At 36.5% G+C, this 21,964-nt stretch overlaps 1 protein-coding gene across 2 annotated transcripts in view; it reads left to right on the top strand.

Moving 5' to 3' along the window:
- LOC149779307 (WD repeat-containing protein 75-like) overlaps nucleotides 1–1,954 on the top strand; it is an 82,037-nt gene extending 80,083 nt beyond the window's left edge. The window contains exon 19 of one of the 2 annotated variants that reach the window (XM_089939926.1): nucleotides 4–1,954. In XM_089939926.1, coding sequence (XP_089796052.1) covers nucleotides 4–268 — 265 coding nt within the window. In that variant the 3' untranslated portion in view covers nucleotides 269–1,954. The other variant, XM_089939925.1, reaches the window with a different exon arrangement.
- Nucleotides 1,955–21,964: the final 20,010 nt, after the last annotated feature.

The raw sequence follows: 21,964 nt of genomic DNA, 5'->3' as shown, positions 1-21,964 counted from the left end.
CAGTGCAACAGATGTAGATAAGGATGAAGAAGAGGAAGATTCTGATTCAGAAGAAATTGAAGACATGTCTGAAAGCACAGACCCAGATTCAGACATGGAAGTAGACCAGCATGACCAGTCTAAATTGCAGACTTCATCAAATACCCAGTCCACAAATACTGCTGTGCAGTGGTTTAAAACAGAAGACAGTTCCTTGTCAGATGAAGAAACTGTGAATACTGTACTTAAAATGAAAGTGGATTGGTTTAGTGATTGTTTTAAGCCTTGAATAGAAGTGTTAGAATTTTTAAATATAATATTTTGTGACAGAATTGAATCATCAGAACTACTTTCTAACAGAGACTCTCAGCTCAAATGGTTTGCTGACCTTACCACTTGTGGTCCAGATATAGAAGTCAAGTTGTTTCAAAGATTCACAGTGGATGCATAGCACAAGGCTTTTGATGGATACATACCTTGCCATTATTTTCTCTAAACCCTGCCCACACATTTACATAAAGAAAATCTTCTCCACCTTTCCAATATTTGCTCTAAGCCCTGCCCATACATTTACATAAAGAAAATCTTCTCCACCTTTCCAATATTTGCTCTAAGCCCTTCCCACATATTTACATAAAGAAAATCTTCTCCACCTTTCCAATAGTTGCTCTAAGCCCTGCCCACACATTTACATAAAGAAAATCTTCTCCACCTTTCCAATATTTGCTCTAAGCCCTGCCCACACATTTACATAAGAAAATCTTCTGTACCTTTCCAATATTTGCTCTAGGCCCTGCCCACACATTTACATAAGAAAATCTTCTGTACCTTTCCAATATTTGCTCTAGGCCCTGCCCACACATTTACATAAGAAAATCTTCTGTACCTTTCCAATATTTACTCTAGGCCCTGCCCACACATTTACATAAGATCTTCTCTAATTTTTAAAACAATTTGAAAATGATTTAGGCTTATTATGCTGAATGAAAGAAAGATATATTTCAGATTTGTGCAATAGTTGTGGAGTTATTGCTTCTGATAATTACTATATATTTTATATAGTTCTTGAGTTGTAGCTACTAAAAGAAAACTTTGGCTGGCCATACAATACAGTCTTGGAAGTCATTTCTTGATGTTAGGTCTGTTTTTATAAGCAAAATCCCTTACTAATATTTTAATAGAAATGCCTATTTCTGTGGCATCAGTTATTTCACATATTAGGACACTGGATTTTGATATCATAATAGTTATTTCACATATTAAGTCATTGGTTTTGATATCATTGCAATTATTTCACAAGTTAGGACACTGGTTTTGATATTGTTGCATTTCTTACAATGAATACTCAGGATTTACATCTAAAGTAGAAACAATATTTCAGTGGGCAACAAATCTGTTATTATCCCATGGTGGTTTGATATTTTCAGATAAGGTTTGTACTTAAAAACAACCAGTACACTCCAGTAACAGAATGTTAATTATGTCTTGATAAATGACGACTCTAAAGACAATGATCAGCATTCTTTACCTGGTGTAAAAAACATATAACCACAAAAAATAAAGACAGTGTCTGCTAAGCATTTGCCAAGCATGCCCTCTTCTGCATGAAAAGGAGCACATTGACTATAACCATTTTCCATGACGATTCCTCCTCTGCGTCATATTTTTCAGTTGTATTTCACATATATTAACAATTAGTGAAAATTCTTCATGTTGTCCCATAGCTTTTTTTATCACCATACAACTTTCCAATGAATTTTTAAGACGTCAGATTTTCTATCAGAATTGCGAAAGAAAGATTCTGTAGATTTCCTCTGTAATGCAGAAGGATGAGCATCAAACAGTTCATGAAAACTATTTCTGCAACAATTTATTTGAAGAAACATTTATTGCTTGTGACATTTATACATAAAAAGATGTGTGGCAATGTAATTGAATGATCTTCAATTTTGGTCAATAAATTGATCTTGTTTTATGATGATTGTACCGCATCTTTTGGATGGCAGCAAAGAATAGCTTTACAGCTGTTACATTGAGAACAGAAACTTTTAGTACAAAAATTAAAATCCCTTTATTTGATACTTGATAATGGTAATGAAAAACGAATAAAATAATGGTAATGAAAAACAAGAATAAAATAATAAACATTTTTAGCAAACTTAAGTCAGCACCTTGAACATCACTGGCATTGATGTTTCCTTTCTAGTCGTGACACTTCCAAATTTTGAGGCAGTAATCACATTCTCTCTCACCCATTTCCAAACAATATTTTGCCTCTGGGGTCTAGTGTGTTCCTCTGTCTTTTCAGAATTAAAGCTGAGACTTGAAACATAATCATTAAATTTTTCTGTACAGAGAGTGTCACTCGGATCCATTTTGTCTGTGAACATAATACTTGAGAGCGGCATGCATGTGCCTTCAGTGCCTCCTCTGGAAATCTGGTTTGGGGAAATGTTTAAGATACCATGCTGAGGAGTTTACAGCAAGTAATGGTGGACCATACTCTTTGTCGCCAGAAGTTTTGAGAATGCTAGAGTATTTATTCAGCTTAACATCCTCTGCCTTCTTCTGGGATAGTCTCCGGGGTCATTGTTGTATTCTATTTACATTCCACTGATGTAACTTAAATTTCACCAGTCTTCCTTTTCTCAGTGATGATGATAATAGGGACACACACCAAGTAACAATGTCATTGCATGACTCCCCTTGCCTGTTCAAAAAGAGAAATATCATTATTTGTTGATATTTTAGCTGCTTCAGTTTTTTTAGAAGTACTGCAGATAGTGTCATAGAACATGTTTGAAGTATGGGTAATAGGAGTAATTCAAGGAATTAGCATACAAGGATATATAGCCCTGAGCACCAATTACCGGTAAAAGTGTAGAGTTGAGAAATCCCTGGCCTCAAATTCTAGCTAAACTTTTAAATCATTATGAGACAATATGAAACTAAGTTGTAAGTTACAATGTTTCAGATTTCTCATATTAAATAATTGTAATGATAATCAACTGAAGAGATTAAGTTGAAATGGGAAAGTTATAGCAAAATTACCTTGTTGGGCAGGTGCAATCTGTAGATTGAACTTGTCTGGTTACTTTTGACAGGCTAATCCAAACTTTGTGATCAGGTTTGTTTGTTTATAATAGGGAGTGATGGAATAACCAGACTTCGGACATACGCATGTGAACACTGATTACTGATATTGTGTTAGCTGACTGAGTGTGTACGATTGTCCAGATACAAAAAAATAGTTTTCAGCCACCTCATAGCACTGCAGGGAGCTGTCAAATGTTCATGTCATATTTAAAGTGAGACAGTTACACAGTTCCATTTCCGAAAGGTCAGGGATCTTAAGTCACTTATTAACGTTTCACCGAGAAGTGTTGTGTATTTTCCTATCTCACACCTCTCTTGATCACATCAATTGTCATTTATTAAAGTTGTTTCCGATGGTATTTCAAGATGCACTCCAAGGACATGATCTCTAAACTCAATTGCACAGCCTGATACATTCTGGCTATCTCTAAACTCAATTGCACAGCCTGATACATTCTGGCTATCTCTAAAGTCAATTGCACAGCCTGATACATTCTGGCTATCTCTAAACTCAGTTGCACAGCCTGATACATTCTGGCTATCTCTAAAGTCAATTGCACAGCCTGATACATTCTGGCTATCTCTAAACTCAATTGCACAGCCTGATACATTCTGGCTATCTCTAAACTCAATTGCACAGCCTGATACATTCTGGCTATGTTCTTTTAAGAAATTGCTTTAGCAGTTTCACAGTATAACCCTTTATAACTTACACTGTCACATTTTCTTGATCTACATCTGCTATCTTTATAATTTTAATTTTTCGGAAGTGAGTTGCACAGAGACACTTTTAGGTGCTGTCAAAGGGAGATAATATCTATGAAATGGTCTATAGGCATCAGTGCTTTGTTTATGCATTGAGCTCATTTGTCTTTCACTGGGTTCAATATATATGGAAACTTTTGAAATTTGATGGGGGTGTTTGTCATTTAGCGTATTCTTCATCCCGTATATAAGGAGCTCAGTTTATATAACTGTTCACTGTTCCATGCACAGTCGTAAAACTTGATGGGTATATTAATCGTGGGTGGTTCAGCTTATCACACCCATAAAAGAAGATCACAGTGACCTACTGTTTATGTTTTTGTTATTTTGATGGTTATATAGAATATGCCTTTGTAGAACAGTCTGCAGAATTCTTGGTAATTATTTGTTGCATGCAAGATTAAGACAATTTACCGTCCTTCTCCGAGGTCACAACAAGAGTTACCTCTCTTAGATCATTCGCAATGGATATGGTCTGTCTGCGTGCCATTAACGAGTCATTAACATAAAACATTACGAGCTTGTATGAGCACATTAGAGCAAACTTTTGAATAGGCCTTTTCATACTTTTGTTTTTAGTTATTGCATTCGACTGATTTGTTTCAATGAGTTATCAAAAGCAACAACACGTAATAGGCCAAAATGGGCTGACAAAATGATTTACCCAGCTGGCGAAGAGGTGAGGTCAGTTCTTATGTCCGATTAAATAATGCAGTTGAGTCAGTTTCACAGGCACTCTAGTGTGCATTGAGTACATTTCAAGTTTTAGAACTGGAATATATTGTTTATTTCATTTTAGTGTGCTCCGTATATACGATATTATGATCATCTGTATATACGATATTATGATCATCTGTATATACGATATTATGGTCAAAGGATTGAAGTTTATGGTTGCTATATGGAACATTGTCATTTTCCCTTCATTTTAGGTCTTTTTCACTCTGTGTGTGTGTGTGTGTGTTGAGGGCAGCGGGTGGAGAGGGCAACATTATCAAAAAGGTCTTAGATTATGTACATGTACGACAAGCTTTAAATCAGGTACCTGTTCGTGTGATCCTTTGTTGCCTGTAGATAATGACCCTCGGTAAACATAGATGACCATAAAGTAATTTTGTATACATACCTGTGTCAAGGAATATGTGAAATTCTCAAATCTTGACATTTCAGTGTAAGGTAATAAACCCAAGGTGATAAATTTATGGACGTGTGCATCTAGAATAACGATTCATTCACTTGCTTATAACAGAAGAAAACAAAACCTGTTGAAATACCGAAAGCTTGGAAAACGGCACCCATAAAAATGGAGCAGATCTCCCTAAATTAGCATATAATAAGTTGCACCTCACCCAACCCCACTTTTCACGAATTTTCGGCAATAGTGTCTGGGTTCAAAAAGTAAATTGTCATGTTTATTTTGTTTACCGCATTGTCCTCTGATATAAAAGATTGTTCTTAGCACTCGTGTATATCTGCTTTGTACAAAGTATATATTTTTGCATTTAACTTGTTTTCCAAAAATATTTTTATTTCTTAGTCTTTGGTACATGTACATCAAGATCTGCATATAGCTATTGCTTTTAATGCCATGTCACAAATTGGGTTGGGGCAAATGGGATTGGGGCAAATATGGTTGGGGAAAATGTAATTGGGGCAAATACGGTTGGGGAAAATGTAATTGGGGCAAATGTGGATGGGCATATGTTACCCTTCTTTATCTGTACATCAGACAGTGTTGTGCTTTTAGGTGGGATATTGGAATCTGACGAAAATATTTCCAGCTTTACATCATTTTCCGTTAACTAAGATATAATTTTAGATATTCCTTGTTATCAGCGACTGAGGTGATAAAAGACTATTCATCTAATTGTGATGATTACGTTTTTCTTGATTGTACATTTCATCTCACCAGACATCCGTACCAAGCATACAAGCAACAATTTTTGGGGGGAAGACATAGCAGTCTGTACGAAGAGCCTTTGCTTCCGTTACATGGCCTTTCATGATGGTCTAGTCCAGTCAGATTCTTAATCATTCTTGTTGTTCTCCTTTGTATATTCTCTACAATATTTTACTCTTTCTTCAATTATGGAAGAAATATAACAGCAAACTGGCACCAATGAAAAGTCTTTTGGGCCAACTTTTGCATGAAAGTTAACACCGTAAATTAAGTAAATTCTGTTGCTAGAAGGATTTGTCCTTTGCTTAGATAATAAATGGGTACTTCATTTTGCCCAAATATTTTGTGTAGGTTGCATAAGCTTATATGAAGACAAATTAAACGTTTCTAACCTAGCAAACTCTCGATTCCCTATGGTTTTAATAACCTCCAGTTTCTGGCCATGGTCTGGTGGACTTAACTTTTCAAGATGATTCTGTAGTTGTTCTGTATAATCTACCTTTTAAGGTTCATTTTTACCAACCTACAGAGTGCTACGGTATAGTCACTAGAGCTTGGCGTTATGTAGCGTCTACACGTTATTTTTTTTTTCAGTATCGTACCTGGGTACTTTTACAGGGCACGATCCTAAAAATAATACGGACACTAATATCAGGCTCATTAGGCAGAGTACTTTTCACTCGGGTTTAGAAATTGGACAGTTAAGGGTTTGAGTCCAGGCCGAGCGCTGAGGAACTTTTAATGCTCTCGCTTTGAAATATGAGTGATATTTTACGATTCGAATTGTCCGTGTATTAGTTGCACACACACACACACACACACACACAGATATATATATATATATATATATATATATATATATATATATATATATATATATATATATATATATATGTGTGTGTGTGTGTGTGTGTGTGTGTGTGTGTGTATGTGTGGCTCCTTAAGCATGCCTTCAAGTGGCTTGTGTAAATTCCGCGAAAAAATGTTTAATTATAAAGCAGGCCAATGCATTTCAAGTACATTTTCCCTGGGAAACCCATGGTATCTAAAAATAGCTACGCGCGGTATAAAGATAACGCTGATGCAAGTTTATTACCAGTTCAGAAAATAGCATGTCGCGTCTATGTATTCGCGAAAGATTATTTTATACGCTTAGAACTGTATTAGAAAAGGGATCGTTCTAGTACGTATTCAGTGCACATAACTTAAATATCCGAGACGACAGTGGTTTTTATTATGTTTTCCTATAAAAATAATTAAATACGTTTTTCCTATACAGCCTAAAATTTTGATGCAGTGTTGAAGACATTCTGAAAATGGCTTGGTCCAAAACTATGCTCCAGCACCATTTTATACTCTTGGAAGTTCAATTTGTTTTTGGAACTAGTAACTTTAAACTTATTTTTTTATCCTGCATTTATGCAAGCACTAGTCCATTTCCCCGCTTATTTATTCTTTCCTCGCGCCTTCATTGATTCCTTCACGTTTATTCATATTCATACACATTTGTTTTGAGAAGGAAAACAAATGTAAGGAAAATGGTTTTAATTTCTTTAACGTCATTTGCACTACAAGTTTCACCAACTTAGATCTGACGCTGTCGATTGCTCACATTCTGGTGTGACGTGGTCTTAGGGACGGAGAATACCGGATAACCCGAAGACAACTATCGACCTTGGATGGACGAACATGTTTAATTCCGGTTCGCAGAGGTGCCAAACGAGTGCGCTATCCAGACAAGAAATTCATTAGAGCCTGTTGAGTTCTTTTTATGGCCGACCATGTCCACGAAGGCGGAAGCTGTTGGATTGTGGCGATAACATTCGTTTATATAAGTTAACTCAAACACGTGTCACATTTAAAATTCATAAAGTTAGCGGTTATGTCGACAGTTGCGTGACGGTACATGTCCGGCAAAACGGGCTCTTAACAAGTCTAAACCTGTAGTGCAAATGACATTAAAGAAATTAAAACCATTTTCCTTACATTTCTTTTTCTTCTCAAAACAAATGTGTACGGATATTTTTACGAGAGAAAGAGAGAGAGAGAGGGCCGGTTTAACCGCTAGGCGGTTGCCTGTGGCCTCAAGATGGGGGGGGGGGGGCAGAAACGAAGTACAGTCAAGTTATTAATGTATTATCAATGAATATGTCGAGTAAATAATGAAATTAATAAATTATCGAGCCTAACATTTCTTAATACTAATGAACAGTTTATAACAAGCGGTGCCGGGGGGAGGCGTACAAGGTGGTAACTATCCTTGCACCAGCTTGATACTAGTACGAAAATTGCTGCATGAATTTATGCATGGTCACGGTTAAATAGTTGAGTATTCTCTTTATTATAAGAGTTTGAAAACATTCGAGCATCAGCAGAGAAATTTGACAATGCTAATTTATGTGACTCGACCAATCGATCAATCAGTCAAGCGATCGTTGTCTGAGAGTGATTTTCACGATTATCAGTTACGTTTCAGAGAAACCAAATTTACCTCAACAATATGTATCACTTCCTATTTTCGGCTTTGTAATTATTTTCAAACAGAAGACCGAAACTAATTTTTAATCAGTGAACACGGGATGGGCGCCCTGCTCGTTTGAGCCATTAAAGTGTAATTTCGAGTAGATGGATAGTGACTGAGCATGTCCATCTATGACTGACAGGCGCATTCGTCAATTTCATTTAGATGAGAGAGATTGGAACGGAGTGTTATCGACTTTGTTTCACACTGAAATAAGAAAATATAAGGTGCATTGTTTAAGGAGTCCTGGAGAAAAAGAAAGCAAAATAACTAGAAAGATACATCGTAAGAACAGCACTAACATTACTTGCTACTTTTTATCTTTTGCTTCAGAAGTGGCCTCGACTAATGTCCTTTTATGTTTTCATTTGTAATATAAAAAAATTCTTTCGTCAATTACATATCGTGCATTCTACCGTTGTTTTTGAAGCAACATAAATACGAAGAAACGAAACTGAAATTGTTACTGAAATCACTGCGACACATCTTGATGAGGATGTTTAAAATTTCAATGTTCGCTCCATTTTTTTAATTTTTTATTTGCAAGCAACGACCTTCATAGAAACGTGTTTGTTTTGTGTTTTTTTTAAATACCGTAGTCTGTGTTTTGTTTTTTAGTTGTAGAAGGGAAGCAATTGCATAATATTTAATTTTTCTTCTTTATATAACTCTATTCTAAAGTCAGTGATACGTTTTCGAATAGCTAATTATTCCCAATTAAATAAAAACTGACTCGAAATTGTACAGCTACTCCCTTTCTCCAACCAAACTTATTGAAAATCATTTTGAGTTACTGTGACCTATTTTGGAGATGATACTGTAGATTCTGCGCATGTACATGGAAAGTATATCGGCCAACAGACAATCTCTCGTGTGTGTGTGTGTGTGTGTGTGTGTGTGTGTGCGCGCGTGCACCAAAGGTGAGAACTTTGCAGTAATTAAATTCGATTAAATCTATAGAATATTAATGCATAAATTCATTTCTATGGTTAGTTACATTTTTGGTTATTTTGTTCATTCGTTATCTGTTTCATTCGTACGTTCTTGGTGTCAGTTATTGAAATATTTTCCCCATACTAATCCTCTGTGACCAAAACATTATTTCATGAATTTCCCAGGGATTTGGTCACTATCACCCCGACACGTATTTGTATCATTCAGAGTGTCGAAATTAACACAAATATCGTTTCAATGGATACTGTAATAAACTAATGCAGTTTTTTAAACATAGCCTTTCAAATATTTTTTCTTCTTCGTGTGAATGGTTAGATCTAGATCTTTCTAGGAGATGGAGGAGTTGAATATTTGTGTGGTTAAAGTCTTGCAATGATAAGCGGCTATTAGCAGATATAACGGTACTTACTATTGTACATTCGATCTTCCTTGTGTTATTGATATCAGCTCATGAATGACTTGCGGTTACTTTATTTTTAGGAAACACACCTAGTACAGGTACCAATATCCAACTGAAACTTCCTAGATAGCGCTGTATTTATCCAATCGTACGTACCACCTTTTATAAATTGTCTTGTTCATATTAATACACACACATACACATACACACTGCTGAAAGATTTTACTTAAGATTTTATGGACAAGCTTTTGAATATATATTTGAAAATTGAATGCTTTCTTCAAATTTACTGATATGTGGATTTCGTAATGTTAATATATGTTGATATGGTAATGTTAATATATGTTGATATGGTAATGTTATATGTTGATTTGGTACATAGTTCTGATATTTTAAAAATACTTTCATTAACTTGGGAGGGGGAGGATAAAAAGTCCTATGCCATTTCCTGATGTCGGATTCTTTTTGTATAAATATTGAATTTTCTCACTCAAAATCATTATTTTTTCTTGAAATGTCTGGGGATATTGTCGAAAAAAAGGACGCATAAGTTGCGGGAGGGAGGGTGGCAAATTTCACCTACATGTTGAAGCTTGCTCATCGAAGGCGCGCTTGTCTAAATCCTCCAACGTTTTGTGGGCCCCATGCTCCAGATTCAGGTAAAAAAAGGAACAAAATTTAAAAAAGCCTAAAATAACCGCGAGAATATTCTGCAAAGAATTAAGCTAAAGTGTCACATGTTGCCCTCACTAGAGACGTTATTGTTGAAAATGATTTTTAAAACTTAAGGGTATATAACACTAAGGCATCTTCGCTAGCCCAGGTTCCAAAGTGTTGACCCTCTAGATAGGGTTAACATATCGGAACCTTGGCTAGCGAATATGTCGCGAAAGATTGTGTCTAAATTTAGTCGTTATCGGGGGAAAGCTGTTCATGATCGAGATCAAGTTGACTGACTGGCCAAGATTAGTCCCTAACACAAAATGACAGATGAATGGGAATTCACTGTCAAAGGGTGCAAATTGACATATAGCCAGCGGAGATAACCACGCCTGCTCATTAGCATAGCATATAATATGAAATTATGTATTTTATGTTAACCTCATGCGAATTAATGATAATGCTTTTTCTGCATATACGGACAATTTCTTGAAAAATGTTAAAGTTCTGACGATTTTGAATTTGCATGTTATATATAGTGGCAGAGGGAGAGGTGATGGATATTAGGCCTCCTGTGTACCGGTCAGTTACGCGATACCAGTGAGAGGGTCGGTGGTCCATAGACATAACATACGAAAGTGTACGGGTTTGACTGTCATCCGACGGTACGTTACTAGCTATGCAACTCCGTGCGCGACGAAATCCAACAATAATTGCCATGGACTTAACACAAACCGTAGTTTTTTGCAAACGCTGCTTGATTACGGTAGATAATAAAGCTCAATCTGCATTGGTCAATCACAAGTCCAGTGTAACATATGCTGCCTACCCTTTCCTGAATTACTGGTTTAAAAACTAGACTACTCGAGCTAATGCAAATGAATTAGGGGGCGATGAAGTCTAACGGTGAATATGGATCGGGTACCATACGGTAGCTATAATCTTATCACACCCAGACAAGTAAATACCATTATCTCAAATGGCGTCTGCGGTTAGACTTTGCATAAAACACTCCTTAACTGTATATCACATTACATCCGCAGTATTTTGCGGTTCATGACTACCTATTTTGAAGAAAAATATAGACGTATACCATTCAACCGAAATTGATGACTTTTGTTTCCAAGTATACACGCACATATTCTGAATGAAATGCCTCCCATTTTGTTGGGTTTGTCGACTATTTATCTGCTTACCTGTGTGAGAATTGACCTGAGCTATTTAAAAAATGTAGTCCCTGGAAGCGTTGTTATCATAATGAACATAACAAAGCGTGAAGTTTCAAATTATACAAGTAAGCCTCGAGGGTCGGTGGTTCTTTCCGGGGATTTTCCGGGTTCTTCCTCCACCATTAATACTGGCCGCCATGCATAGCCTATCATGTGCTGAAACATGTTAAACTGGCGGTTAAACCCTACAACAACAACAACAACAACAATACAGGTAAGCCCTAAAATGGGACAAAAGTACATTATTATTAAGATCACCCCCACCCCCGAAAAATATTATACTAAACGTGTTCGCATGGAGAAGACTTTTTTTTTTAAAGTTCCATAAACATTGGGATAATTGCCGATCCAAACTGGAAAGAGTATACATCATGATATTTTCAGTTCATTTTTAGCAGGAGATAAATACATCTCCCTATGTCGCTGTACAATGACTTGCTCAAACCGAAGTCAATCTGTTCCTTTAATATAATATAGGCAAATACTATACAGACATGCTAATGCAGTATTAGAAGTCTCACTACATCAGTATTAGAAGTCTCACTACATCAGCATTAGAAGTCTCACTACATCAGTATTAGAAGTCTCACTACATCAGTATTAGAAGTCTCACTACATCAGTATTAGAAGTCTCACTACATCAGTATTAGAAGTCTCACTACATCAGTATTAGAAGTCTCACTACACCAGTATTAGAAGTCTCACTACATCAGTATTAGAAGTCTCACTACACCAGTATTAGAAGTCTCACTACACCAGTATTAGAAGTCTCACTACATCAGTATTAGAAGTCTCACTACATCAGTATTAGAAGTCTCACTACATCAGCATTAGAAGTCTCACTACATCAGCATTAGAAGTCTCACTACATCAGTATTAGAAGTCTCACTACATCAGTATTAGAAGTCTCACTACACCAGTATTAGAAGTCTCACTACATCAGTATTAGAAGTCTCACTACATCAGCACATTACACTTAGTATATACGTAAGGTAGTTCTCGAATGTATGCTAATACATGCATGACAACTGGACGTGCCATCATTTAATGTGCCGTCTTTTCCTTTACACACCCAACCATAAAGACACAGGAATGTGCGATCCACTCCTAACAAATACATTGAAATCAAAAAGAGAGAGTTAATAAATTACCTGTTACATAGATTGTTTAAACAGGTGAAACAACGTCGGCCAGGTATTTGTAACATATATGTGACCAGGTATTTGATAGATAAACGAAGATTAAACCGTTTCAGCGATACTGGTTGATAAATCGCCTTCAGCCTGGCGAATAAGATTGAGGGTTTAGTGGCATTTTACTTGAACAAGGAGTAGAAACAACATATACTTTTTACATGGGCCTGCTATCGCTCAATATTTAAAAATGAAATGTTATAGAAGTTTTACTCTGCAGTTTCTTTATGTTCTAAGACGTAACTAATACATATTGTACATATACGACAGATAAGATACACGAGATTTGTGCTTTGCAGGAATTTCCGTGAGAGTTCAATTAAGACGATCCAATAATGTTTGGCCATCACTTTAGTTCAGATCTATCTACCCCTCAATATTTTATTTGGAAGTTGTGCAAATTCAGTATTCGGCTTTCATGGCCTGTTTACTTCCTGCTTTCTCTTTGCACTGCGTAATTTCTTATACAGCATGTTTATTGAAAAGCGATTTTAACAGAAAGGGGTGTGTGGGTGGGAAGGTGGAGGAAGGTGCAGTCCAAAACAAGGATATATATTACATAAAAATATTTAAATGATCTAGTTCACAATTTGGATATTACAATTTCGAAACTCAAAGCAAAAAGGTCCCGCTCTCACTATCCTTTTTATAACACAAATATGTTCATATAGCACGTTAAATGGATAAAAAATCAGTTTTATTGTGCCGCTTTGATAAAAAATCAGTTTTATTGTGCGGTTTTATTCATCTCCCTTAATATAAGTTCTCGGTTTTAGAGAAATAAATCTTATGTGATTTACAAGTTAAATACTTTATTTGAGCTTTTTGTGAGGGTGGGATGCCACCACTAGAACACGGGCTTGTTCGACTTTACCTCAGTATAAGGATGTGACTATTATTATTACGCGTTCACTTCATGCGCAAATCAATAGCGTAATAAAGAGGCAGCGTTTTACATCGAAAAAGAAACGATGGTTTTCATCACGTATCAAGAGACTATATGTTATGCTGTCATCACCGACGCATTGAATCTATACTGAGATTCATGGCTTGAATAAAAAATTTAAATATTAAAGACGAACACTTTTCATCAGCATACGGTGCAGAAATAGTAATATTGACAGCGGATTATGTATCTTATTTAGTGTCATATTAAAGTTATGTTTCCTAACAATGTTCTTATTCATATGTCATAATACTCCACGTACATTACAGATTAGAATCAGTCCACCTCAGCTTCCATATTAATATCCACCTGTTGTGTGCGAGGATTTCAACTTTACCCAAACGAACATATACAACCATGCTTGAATGTTATTCATGTGAATATTCTTCTTCTCATCAGCTTATGGCTTTTAAGTTTAGGGGATTTTTGTTTCTTATCATAGATTCTTTTGGATGTGTAAGGCTTTTCTTACACTCAGCCTGTAAATGGCAAGGCATTTAAATACAATAACTGTACAACCCTTTGTCAGGCTGTAGGAACGTCAGTCATATAGTGTATCTTACGAGGCAATGTTGTTGGTTGAAATGCATATACAGTCAGTTGTGTTGTGAACTCAATAAAAGCACTCAAAAAACCCTGACTTTATTCCCCTATTAATCTCAATTTGATTTTTACTCAAGAGATTAATACGACTGAAAATATATCTGGTTTATGGAAGAAACAATCCTCTCTTCTAAAAAGGTGAGGGACAATTTGCTATCAGCTAGCTGTACACAGTACAATATATAACCACCACCACCTGAAAAAGATCCTACTGCAACTTGATCCTACTGCAGAAGACCTTGATCCTACTGCAGAAGACCTTGATCCTACTGCAGAAGACCTTGTTCCTACTGCAGAAGACCTTGATCGTACTGCAACTTGATCCTACTGCAGAAGTCCTTGATTGTACTGCAACTTGTTCCTACTGCAGAAGACCTTGATCCTACTGCAGAAGTCCTTGATTCTATTACAGAAGTCCTTGATCGTCCCGCAGAAAACAGCCGTAAGTAGTAATACGTCAGAGAATATTGTCATCACTGTGCGCATTTTTGCTTTGCCAGGGGATGCATGCATGTAGACTATTGAACACTAAATGCAACAAAGACGATACAAGTGGGGATTTGGCACTCTTTGCGCATGATGCAGCCTATAACGACATATACCTTTAGCACCCTCAAAGAGAATATATGTGACAATGAATTTATGTTAAAAATGTCATGCAAAATATTACATTTCTAATTATAAGTCCTAAATACTAAATTCGAAAATATCCAACTCGCACTAATATATAAAAGTATACAGAAAGTCAATAATTTGATCACATTGGCATGTAATTGGCAATGCCTTTAGATGGCGTTCGCGCCGTAAAAGAAAATGACCACTCTGCTGTATGAAGAGCCATTTTTTTTTTTTTTTTGCACCTTTATCGCCCTTTCTAAGCTAAGAAAAGTGAAACAAAAACCTCTTATTAAATAGACGACACAAGTAGTATTTGAAAGCAGTTGCATTTTATGACCTTTATTCATGCATAACTCTTGCACCATTGGGTTAGTCTAAGCCCTAGAATATATGTAAGACATTGTATGCACAATATCTTAAATATTTTTTCGTTTTATCATATTTATAATCATCAAATTTAGAAATTAACTACTTACGCACTATGCACTTAATAAACTTTTACACAAACTTTATTTCTCAGAAAGAATCACTCCAATAGATAAAGCAAGAACACATTATTCATCACTTCTAGCATAGTGGTCACTTTATCTTGACCGGAAAATCCAACAATATACAGTATAAAAGAAGTATATAAAATAGACGTGAGAAGCGTAAATTCTGACCCTACATGCACTTAATGACCCCCATATGATCTTTGAACCCTCAGAGAGAATCTTTAAGCTAAGTCAGAATAATTGTTACAACACTTTATACGGTTGTCGCATCACTCGTCTTGACAGTACGATGTTGCCCCCACCCCCGACCCACCCACCCCCGCCAACAAAAAAAATGGGTTTGCGTTCTGCTAAGAATGTTTCGATTTTAATTCGAACCCTTGACAGTATTTATGACGCTGATACTGTGAAGAGGGCATCACCAACACTTAATTGATTTTAAAATACTTTTTAAAGCCAATTACTAGTGATAAAATGAAGTCGAGGACTTAAAGACTTGCAGTATGATTTCACTTTACCAGACTATTTGTACAGACGATTGTACGTTATTTGAAGAACTCTGTTAATTCTAAAACATTTCGGTGGGTTTAAATAAAATTATACGCTGCCTCTTCTAATTTACCGTGAATTTCAATCTGAGTTTACCCTTTCAAGTGCGCATGACCGTCATGACTCATGGGTAACATGAATTAAGTAGTTGGGAGAATAAGACAGAGAGAGAGTGTGTGTAAGCGCGCGTGTGTGTGTGTTTGGATTTTTAACGTAGCTTTTTTAAAAATTCAGTCATATCGCTACGATGTATGCAGTGTGGCAGTTTATAGTGATGTCTAGCACTGGGGCATCATGCCGCAGACATATAGCATGATGTCTCACCCAGTCACATGATCCTGACACCAGGCCGACCAGTCCTAACACTAAAGTCTTAATGCTGAGCACCTAGCGAGGCGGCTGTTGGTACCATTTTTATAAGTCTTTGATATGACTCGGCCTGAGTTCGAACCCGCAATCGAGGCGGACGTTCTAACCACTAGGCCACCGGAGCGGTCGATCGATCTCGAGACAGACAGAGAGACAGAGTGTGTGTGTTGCATGCCCAAGGCGTAGTGTCGCAATCACTGTTACCTTTATATAAATCCAGTCCATGGAGCCCCCACCCAACTCCCCATTGCAAGGTGTATTAGAATAACTTCGCTGACTCGCCTTCGCAAATCGATACGCATTTTATGAAATATTACCCCACCCAACCCCAAGAATACATGCTTCTAACATCCATCCCCTTTACAAATCCTGTCTATCATAAGCCATAATCCCTTTCATACATAATGTATTTTCCTGTTATGACTGAATATATTGAGATTATTGGGGGTGGGGGCAGGGGTGATTTGGGTATCTTTGAACACCTCCCAAGGACGAAATTAGAGATAGACAAGAATAGCATCCATCTTGCACATGGTTACCATTTATGGTCAAGGTAAGTAGATACTTCAATATCTACTACTAACGAAAATTTATAAACTGCAGTTTATTGGGAGGTTAAAGGGAAACGTGGTAAGGGAGACAAGGATGAGAGGGCGGATAGACGGAAGCTTACCAGAAAACGTGGGAATAACGGAAGAATGTTATATCTTTTCATTCATACCATATTAAGGTAGTGGTTTTATTTGCTCAATACACTGTTATGGTTCAATCATGCCTCTTTCAAAAGAGAAAGGACTAACCACAGCGAATGATTAGATTTCCCATTCCCCACTTGAAGAAAAACGTGTTTGATCAACTGCTTTGGTAAACACGCGTGGTTGTACATAATTAAGGGTCTTGGGTGCTTTATCTTTACAAGGACTGAATATATAAACGTCTTGCTCCTTGAATGTCATGTTTGCTACTGCAATAAGAAGACATTTTATCACCATCGTCGTCGTCGTCATTGACAACAACCACTACTATTGCTGCTATCATAACTACTACTATTTATGCTGAAGGTTCTAAAACGACTACGATCACCATCGCCATTGCTACATATAATGTAAAATAATGTGAAGAAACAAAAAACAAAATAAATGAAAATTATCTTTATGATTCGCAGTCCGTACGCATTTTTCTGGAAGTCCTTAACTTCTTCAAGAGTTGACGATTGTTTCACACTCTGTAAGTCCTTACCTACGTCAAGAGTTGTACAATTGTTTCACACTCTGTGAGTCCTTACCTGCGTCAAGAATTTTAAGTTTGTTTTGCATATTTCTGATTTAAGCTCATTTTCTCGGCATATGTGTATTTGCTTTAGTTTTAGTTTCAATACTTTCCGCTTTTGACTTCACTTACTTGCGTCGGTTCAAATAAAAAGAATCGCATAAAAACCAATCAGCTGATCTTGTGGGATTAAGTGTTACAGAACACAGCGTATTGTAAACAATTATATATCGAAAAGTGTGTTTGTGTGAAAAAGAAGAGGAAAGAGAGAAAGAAAAACATTTCTTTCTCTTCCTTTCATCCAAAGAGTGCTTTCTTTTTACACGAATAGATGCAAACCGCCGATATGCCGTCAATCATCTTCATTACAAAACATAATTGTTCTATTCCCAATTTCTTATATACTTATCAGATACTAACACTGTTCCTTCAAGACTGAGATCAATTTTAATACCGTTACTTCAAGACCAAGAATCAAATGTAATAATGTTCCCTCAAGATCGAGATCAAATTTCACTTTCCGGGACAATATGTGTGTCCTGAGGATTGGTGCGAAGGAAGTTTTACGCTCGCTTTTTTCATAAATCTATCTATCTATCTATCTATCTATCTATCTATCTATCCGTCCGTCCTTCCAGCCATCCATCACGCTTTAGAAGATCTACAGCCAGCACGACAGAGAGAAGGACTTCTGTTTCACTGAATGCAGACACTTCTAATATATAAATAGTTATTGATTAGTACTTTCGTCTTGCTGTTCATATATGAAATACAAAATAACAAATAATGCATACAAGTCTAGATCACGCCATTTAGCCAGATACATTGCAATATTATAAGTCCTTTTATTCATTGCAAAAGGTGACAAACGGCTCAGTTCATCTACTTTTAAATATAAAACCATCTTTCCAGGCACACTTGGAAACACATTTTCACGCACCCACTTAATGTAATTCTTTATCATTCAAACGTGTGTGCTTATCCAGCGCTTGTTTGAACTGCAAATGTACGTATTACAAGTCTGCATTTTCACAAATCACTGTAGTTCAAATCCACATTCAAAGTAACCTTCATTCACAAATCCCGTCTTTCAAATCCTCGTTTTAAGTAACAGCCATTCACACATCCCTGCATTTTAGATTCTCGCTTTAAGCAGCCTTCATTCACACATACACGTCTTATACTGGTTTTAAGTAATCTTCGTTCACATAAATGTCTTTCAAAATCCTCGTTTACGTAGCCTTCATTCATCTGGCTGTATTGTGTGGTCCCGGACAATCTTCAAGGAATTTCTCTTTTAAAAGTCATATACATACTCATTAATTGTCATTCCTGAACAATCTTCAATGGATGTCCCATTTAAAAGTCACAGACATACACATGTACTGTCAGCCCCCATTCAACATTTTCGATCACGAATGTCATTCTTGCAAGGTGAAGTATTAGGTCAGATAATCGGCCTACCTGATCCCATTTGTCAGCTATTTTCCGTCATGTATATACCTGATGTAATATCTTACACGCATGTACTTACAACAATAGACGCTTTATATAGAGTCTCATTCGACTGACCAGATGGAATTCAATTATAGACGCTTTATATAGAGTCTCATTCGACTGACCAGATGGAATTCAATTCCTACATATATTGATGCAATTTAAGCGAATAGATGTAGTTTGGTTACATTATCATACTTGGGTTTGGTTTGGATAGATGAGTAAATACGTACATACATAGGTAGGTAGATAGATAGACAGACAAATGAGTATATATATATATATATATATATATATATATATATATATATATATATATATATATATATATATATATATATAACAGTCCTTCCAAGTGCACTGGATTCAGCAAGGGATCACGTGTGCCAGGATTGATTAAGATAAATGCAATAACAATGAACAGTGCAAAATTAGTTTCTAACTCGCCTAAGCGTTTCGACTTTAATACGGCCTTTTTCAAAGGCAAATACAAAACACAGACAAGACAAACAGAAAACAGTAAAAGTGTTGAAGTTGCAAAATTTTACATAACTATTTCTAAAGGAATAAAAGCTTAAACGTTTTGATGTTTCAGATAGCTGGCTTCAACTTGGTGCTGATGCTGAAACATATTTTATATTGACCTAGAAATGGATGTGCCATATCGCCATCTTTTTTAATGTAAATTTGCGTAACCGCATATTATATCCAGGATATTTCATTGTATTAGTAGTAATTTGAGGCTACTGGGTGATTAAGACGCAAATTTAAAGAATTGTTTAGATGAAAATGCGCCGGCTGAAAAAAGATGATTGTATTTGTGCTTGGATTCTTTTTCAAGTCTTTTTGGTTTAAAACCGCTTAGTTTTAATGTTCTAAGGCGGCGAATTACAATAAATGTTACATCAATAAATGTGTGGCCACAGGAAGATATGTTTGACAACTGGACTTTTATACAGCTTCTTTGTCATCCAACTAGATCTGTGAAGATTGATCCTTTTGTGTAATTTTTCAGTTTCTGCGACATACTAAAGGCTATTGATCTTACATGTGATGAGATAAATTACATTCTTTATTTTGCACGTTCTGTTTGGACAATGTATGTTCAGTATTTTGCTAGTCAGTGTGCTAGAAAATGTGCTGGTATATATCATATGTTGGCAGATTTTGCGCCTTTTATCGCCACGGGGGTCAGATTTACTAGGGTGGTCTTGGTTAGCTATTAGCTTTGACTGATTAGGATGTCTTTCAGGGTTTTTTAGTCACCGGTAGCTACTAATGGTTTGTTTCGGAGGATTAACTTTAGGGGGAAGGGAACAGTTTTTATGTACAAATTTAATGCCGCAATCAGCGACCTAGTATAAAAGCACAACAAACCAAATACACAAGTGAGGTAAAACAGGTCCATACATTTAGATACCTATATTAAAACAAAGCATAATAATATTATTCACTTGACCAGAGAAGTCAATGGCAGTTCATAGCAGAAGTTTATGTGCCCCATCCCCTATTTTAGACATGCATTTTTTCACATCCAAAGGCCATTTTTGGCAACATGTGATGCCCACAGTCTACTAAATAGTTTGATGCAATTCAGAATAATTGTCATCCAAGCCGTTTTTGAGATGTTCTACTTGTCTTGAACCCACGTGTCTACTGCTATGAGAGGCTAGCTCTTCTTCCTAGCCGACTATTGGTATTTCACTATCAACATACTGCAGAGCAACTATGGAAGGTGTACATGCCTGACATCAATTTCAAGAACAACACAACCCCGAAACACCTAGTTCACAAATATATCCATATCTATAAATAGTAAACACTAATAGCTGAAAAAAGTCACACCGTAGCCTTAAGTTAAGAAATTTGCCTATGGCCAATTTACGAAACTGGACACTGTCACCTTAGTGTCTCACACGATTCCACGATGGGAAAGTGTTTCCGAATGATCTTACCTACCTTGGGGTTCTCTGGATGGTAGGTCAGGATAAATGGTATCCGATCAACCTTTCCATAGTGTAGTAGGTCATTACGGTTCAGTTGTTTAGCTTTTTGGGTGCCTCCGCTATCTGGTCTTTGTCGTAACCTCGACAAATCAAAGGTTCAGATAACTCTTCAGATCTCTTTTGGTACTATTTCATCGTCGGAGCAGATTCTGCGTATCCTGAGTGTCTGGCTGTGTGGGATGTCTATAGTCTATACATTTGTTTCTCAGTACTTAACTTTCCACTGTGTCCGAATTCTAATAAAACAAATTTTAATTTAAAGTACCTTCAAAGAAGAACTCACGGTGAGGTTCTTTCATAGGTTTTCCGGCATTGTTAGAGAGACTGGACTGTAAACACAGCAACGTGCAATGGGTCACAAATTTCACTGACGGATCATCATCAATGTCTCATTGCGCACTGTGCACTGCCGCCAAAATACACGCCGATAACCCCATCACAATGCCCCTTTTCGAAAGAATAGACAATTACCATTCAATCAATACCATGAATGTCTATATCTAATTCTTGTATCACCATCAAAATGAGAGAGGAATAAATGCTATACAAATAGACTGGAACTGCATTCGTTGGCACTGAACCGGAAGTAATATTTGTGACTTGAGTCCGTATGAACAGTTTGGGTCATTATCCCACCTTACACATGCGACACATGGTATCTCAGTTAAGGGACTTCTCTTTCCACGGCTAATTACTGTCTCCTAAAAGAGTACCAGTGCTACTTAATACATATTCATTCCGCATCAAAACACAGACACATACACACAAGTGCGTAGACACGTACACACAAGTACATATATACATACATACATACATACATACATTATAGCCGGACAGACGCATTAAATACAGACGAATTAGATACAGAGGAAGAGACACAATTCAATTGATCGAGAGGTAAATGACAGACGAACTA

The sequence above is a fragment of the Sinohyriopsis cumingii genome, chromosome 17 (assembly GCF_028554795.1).
Source record: "Sinohyriopsis cumingii isolate HCF-2022 chromosome 17, ASM2855479v2, whole genome shotgun sequence".
Taxonomy (NCBI): Eukaryota; Metazoa; Mollusca; class Bivalvia; order Unionida; family Unionidae; genus Sinohyriopsis; species Sinohyriopsis cumingii.
The sequence above is the reverse complement of the archived record's forward strand: the minus strand, read 5'-3'. Positions and strand labels throughout refer to the sequence as shown.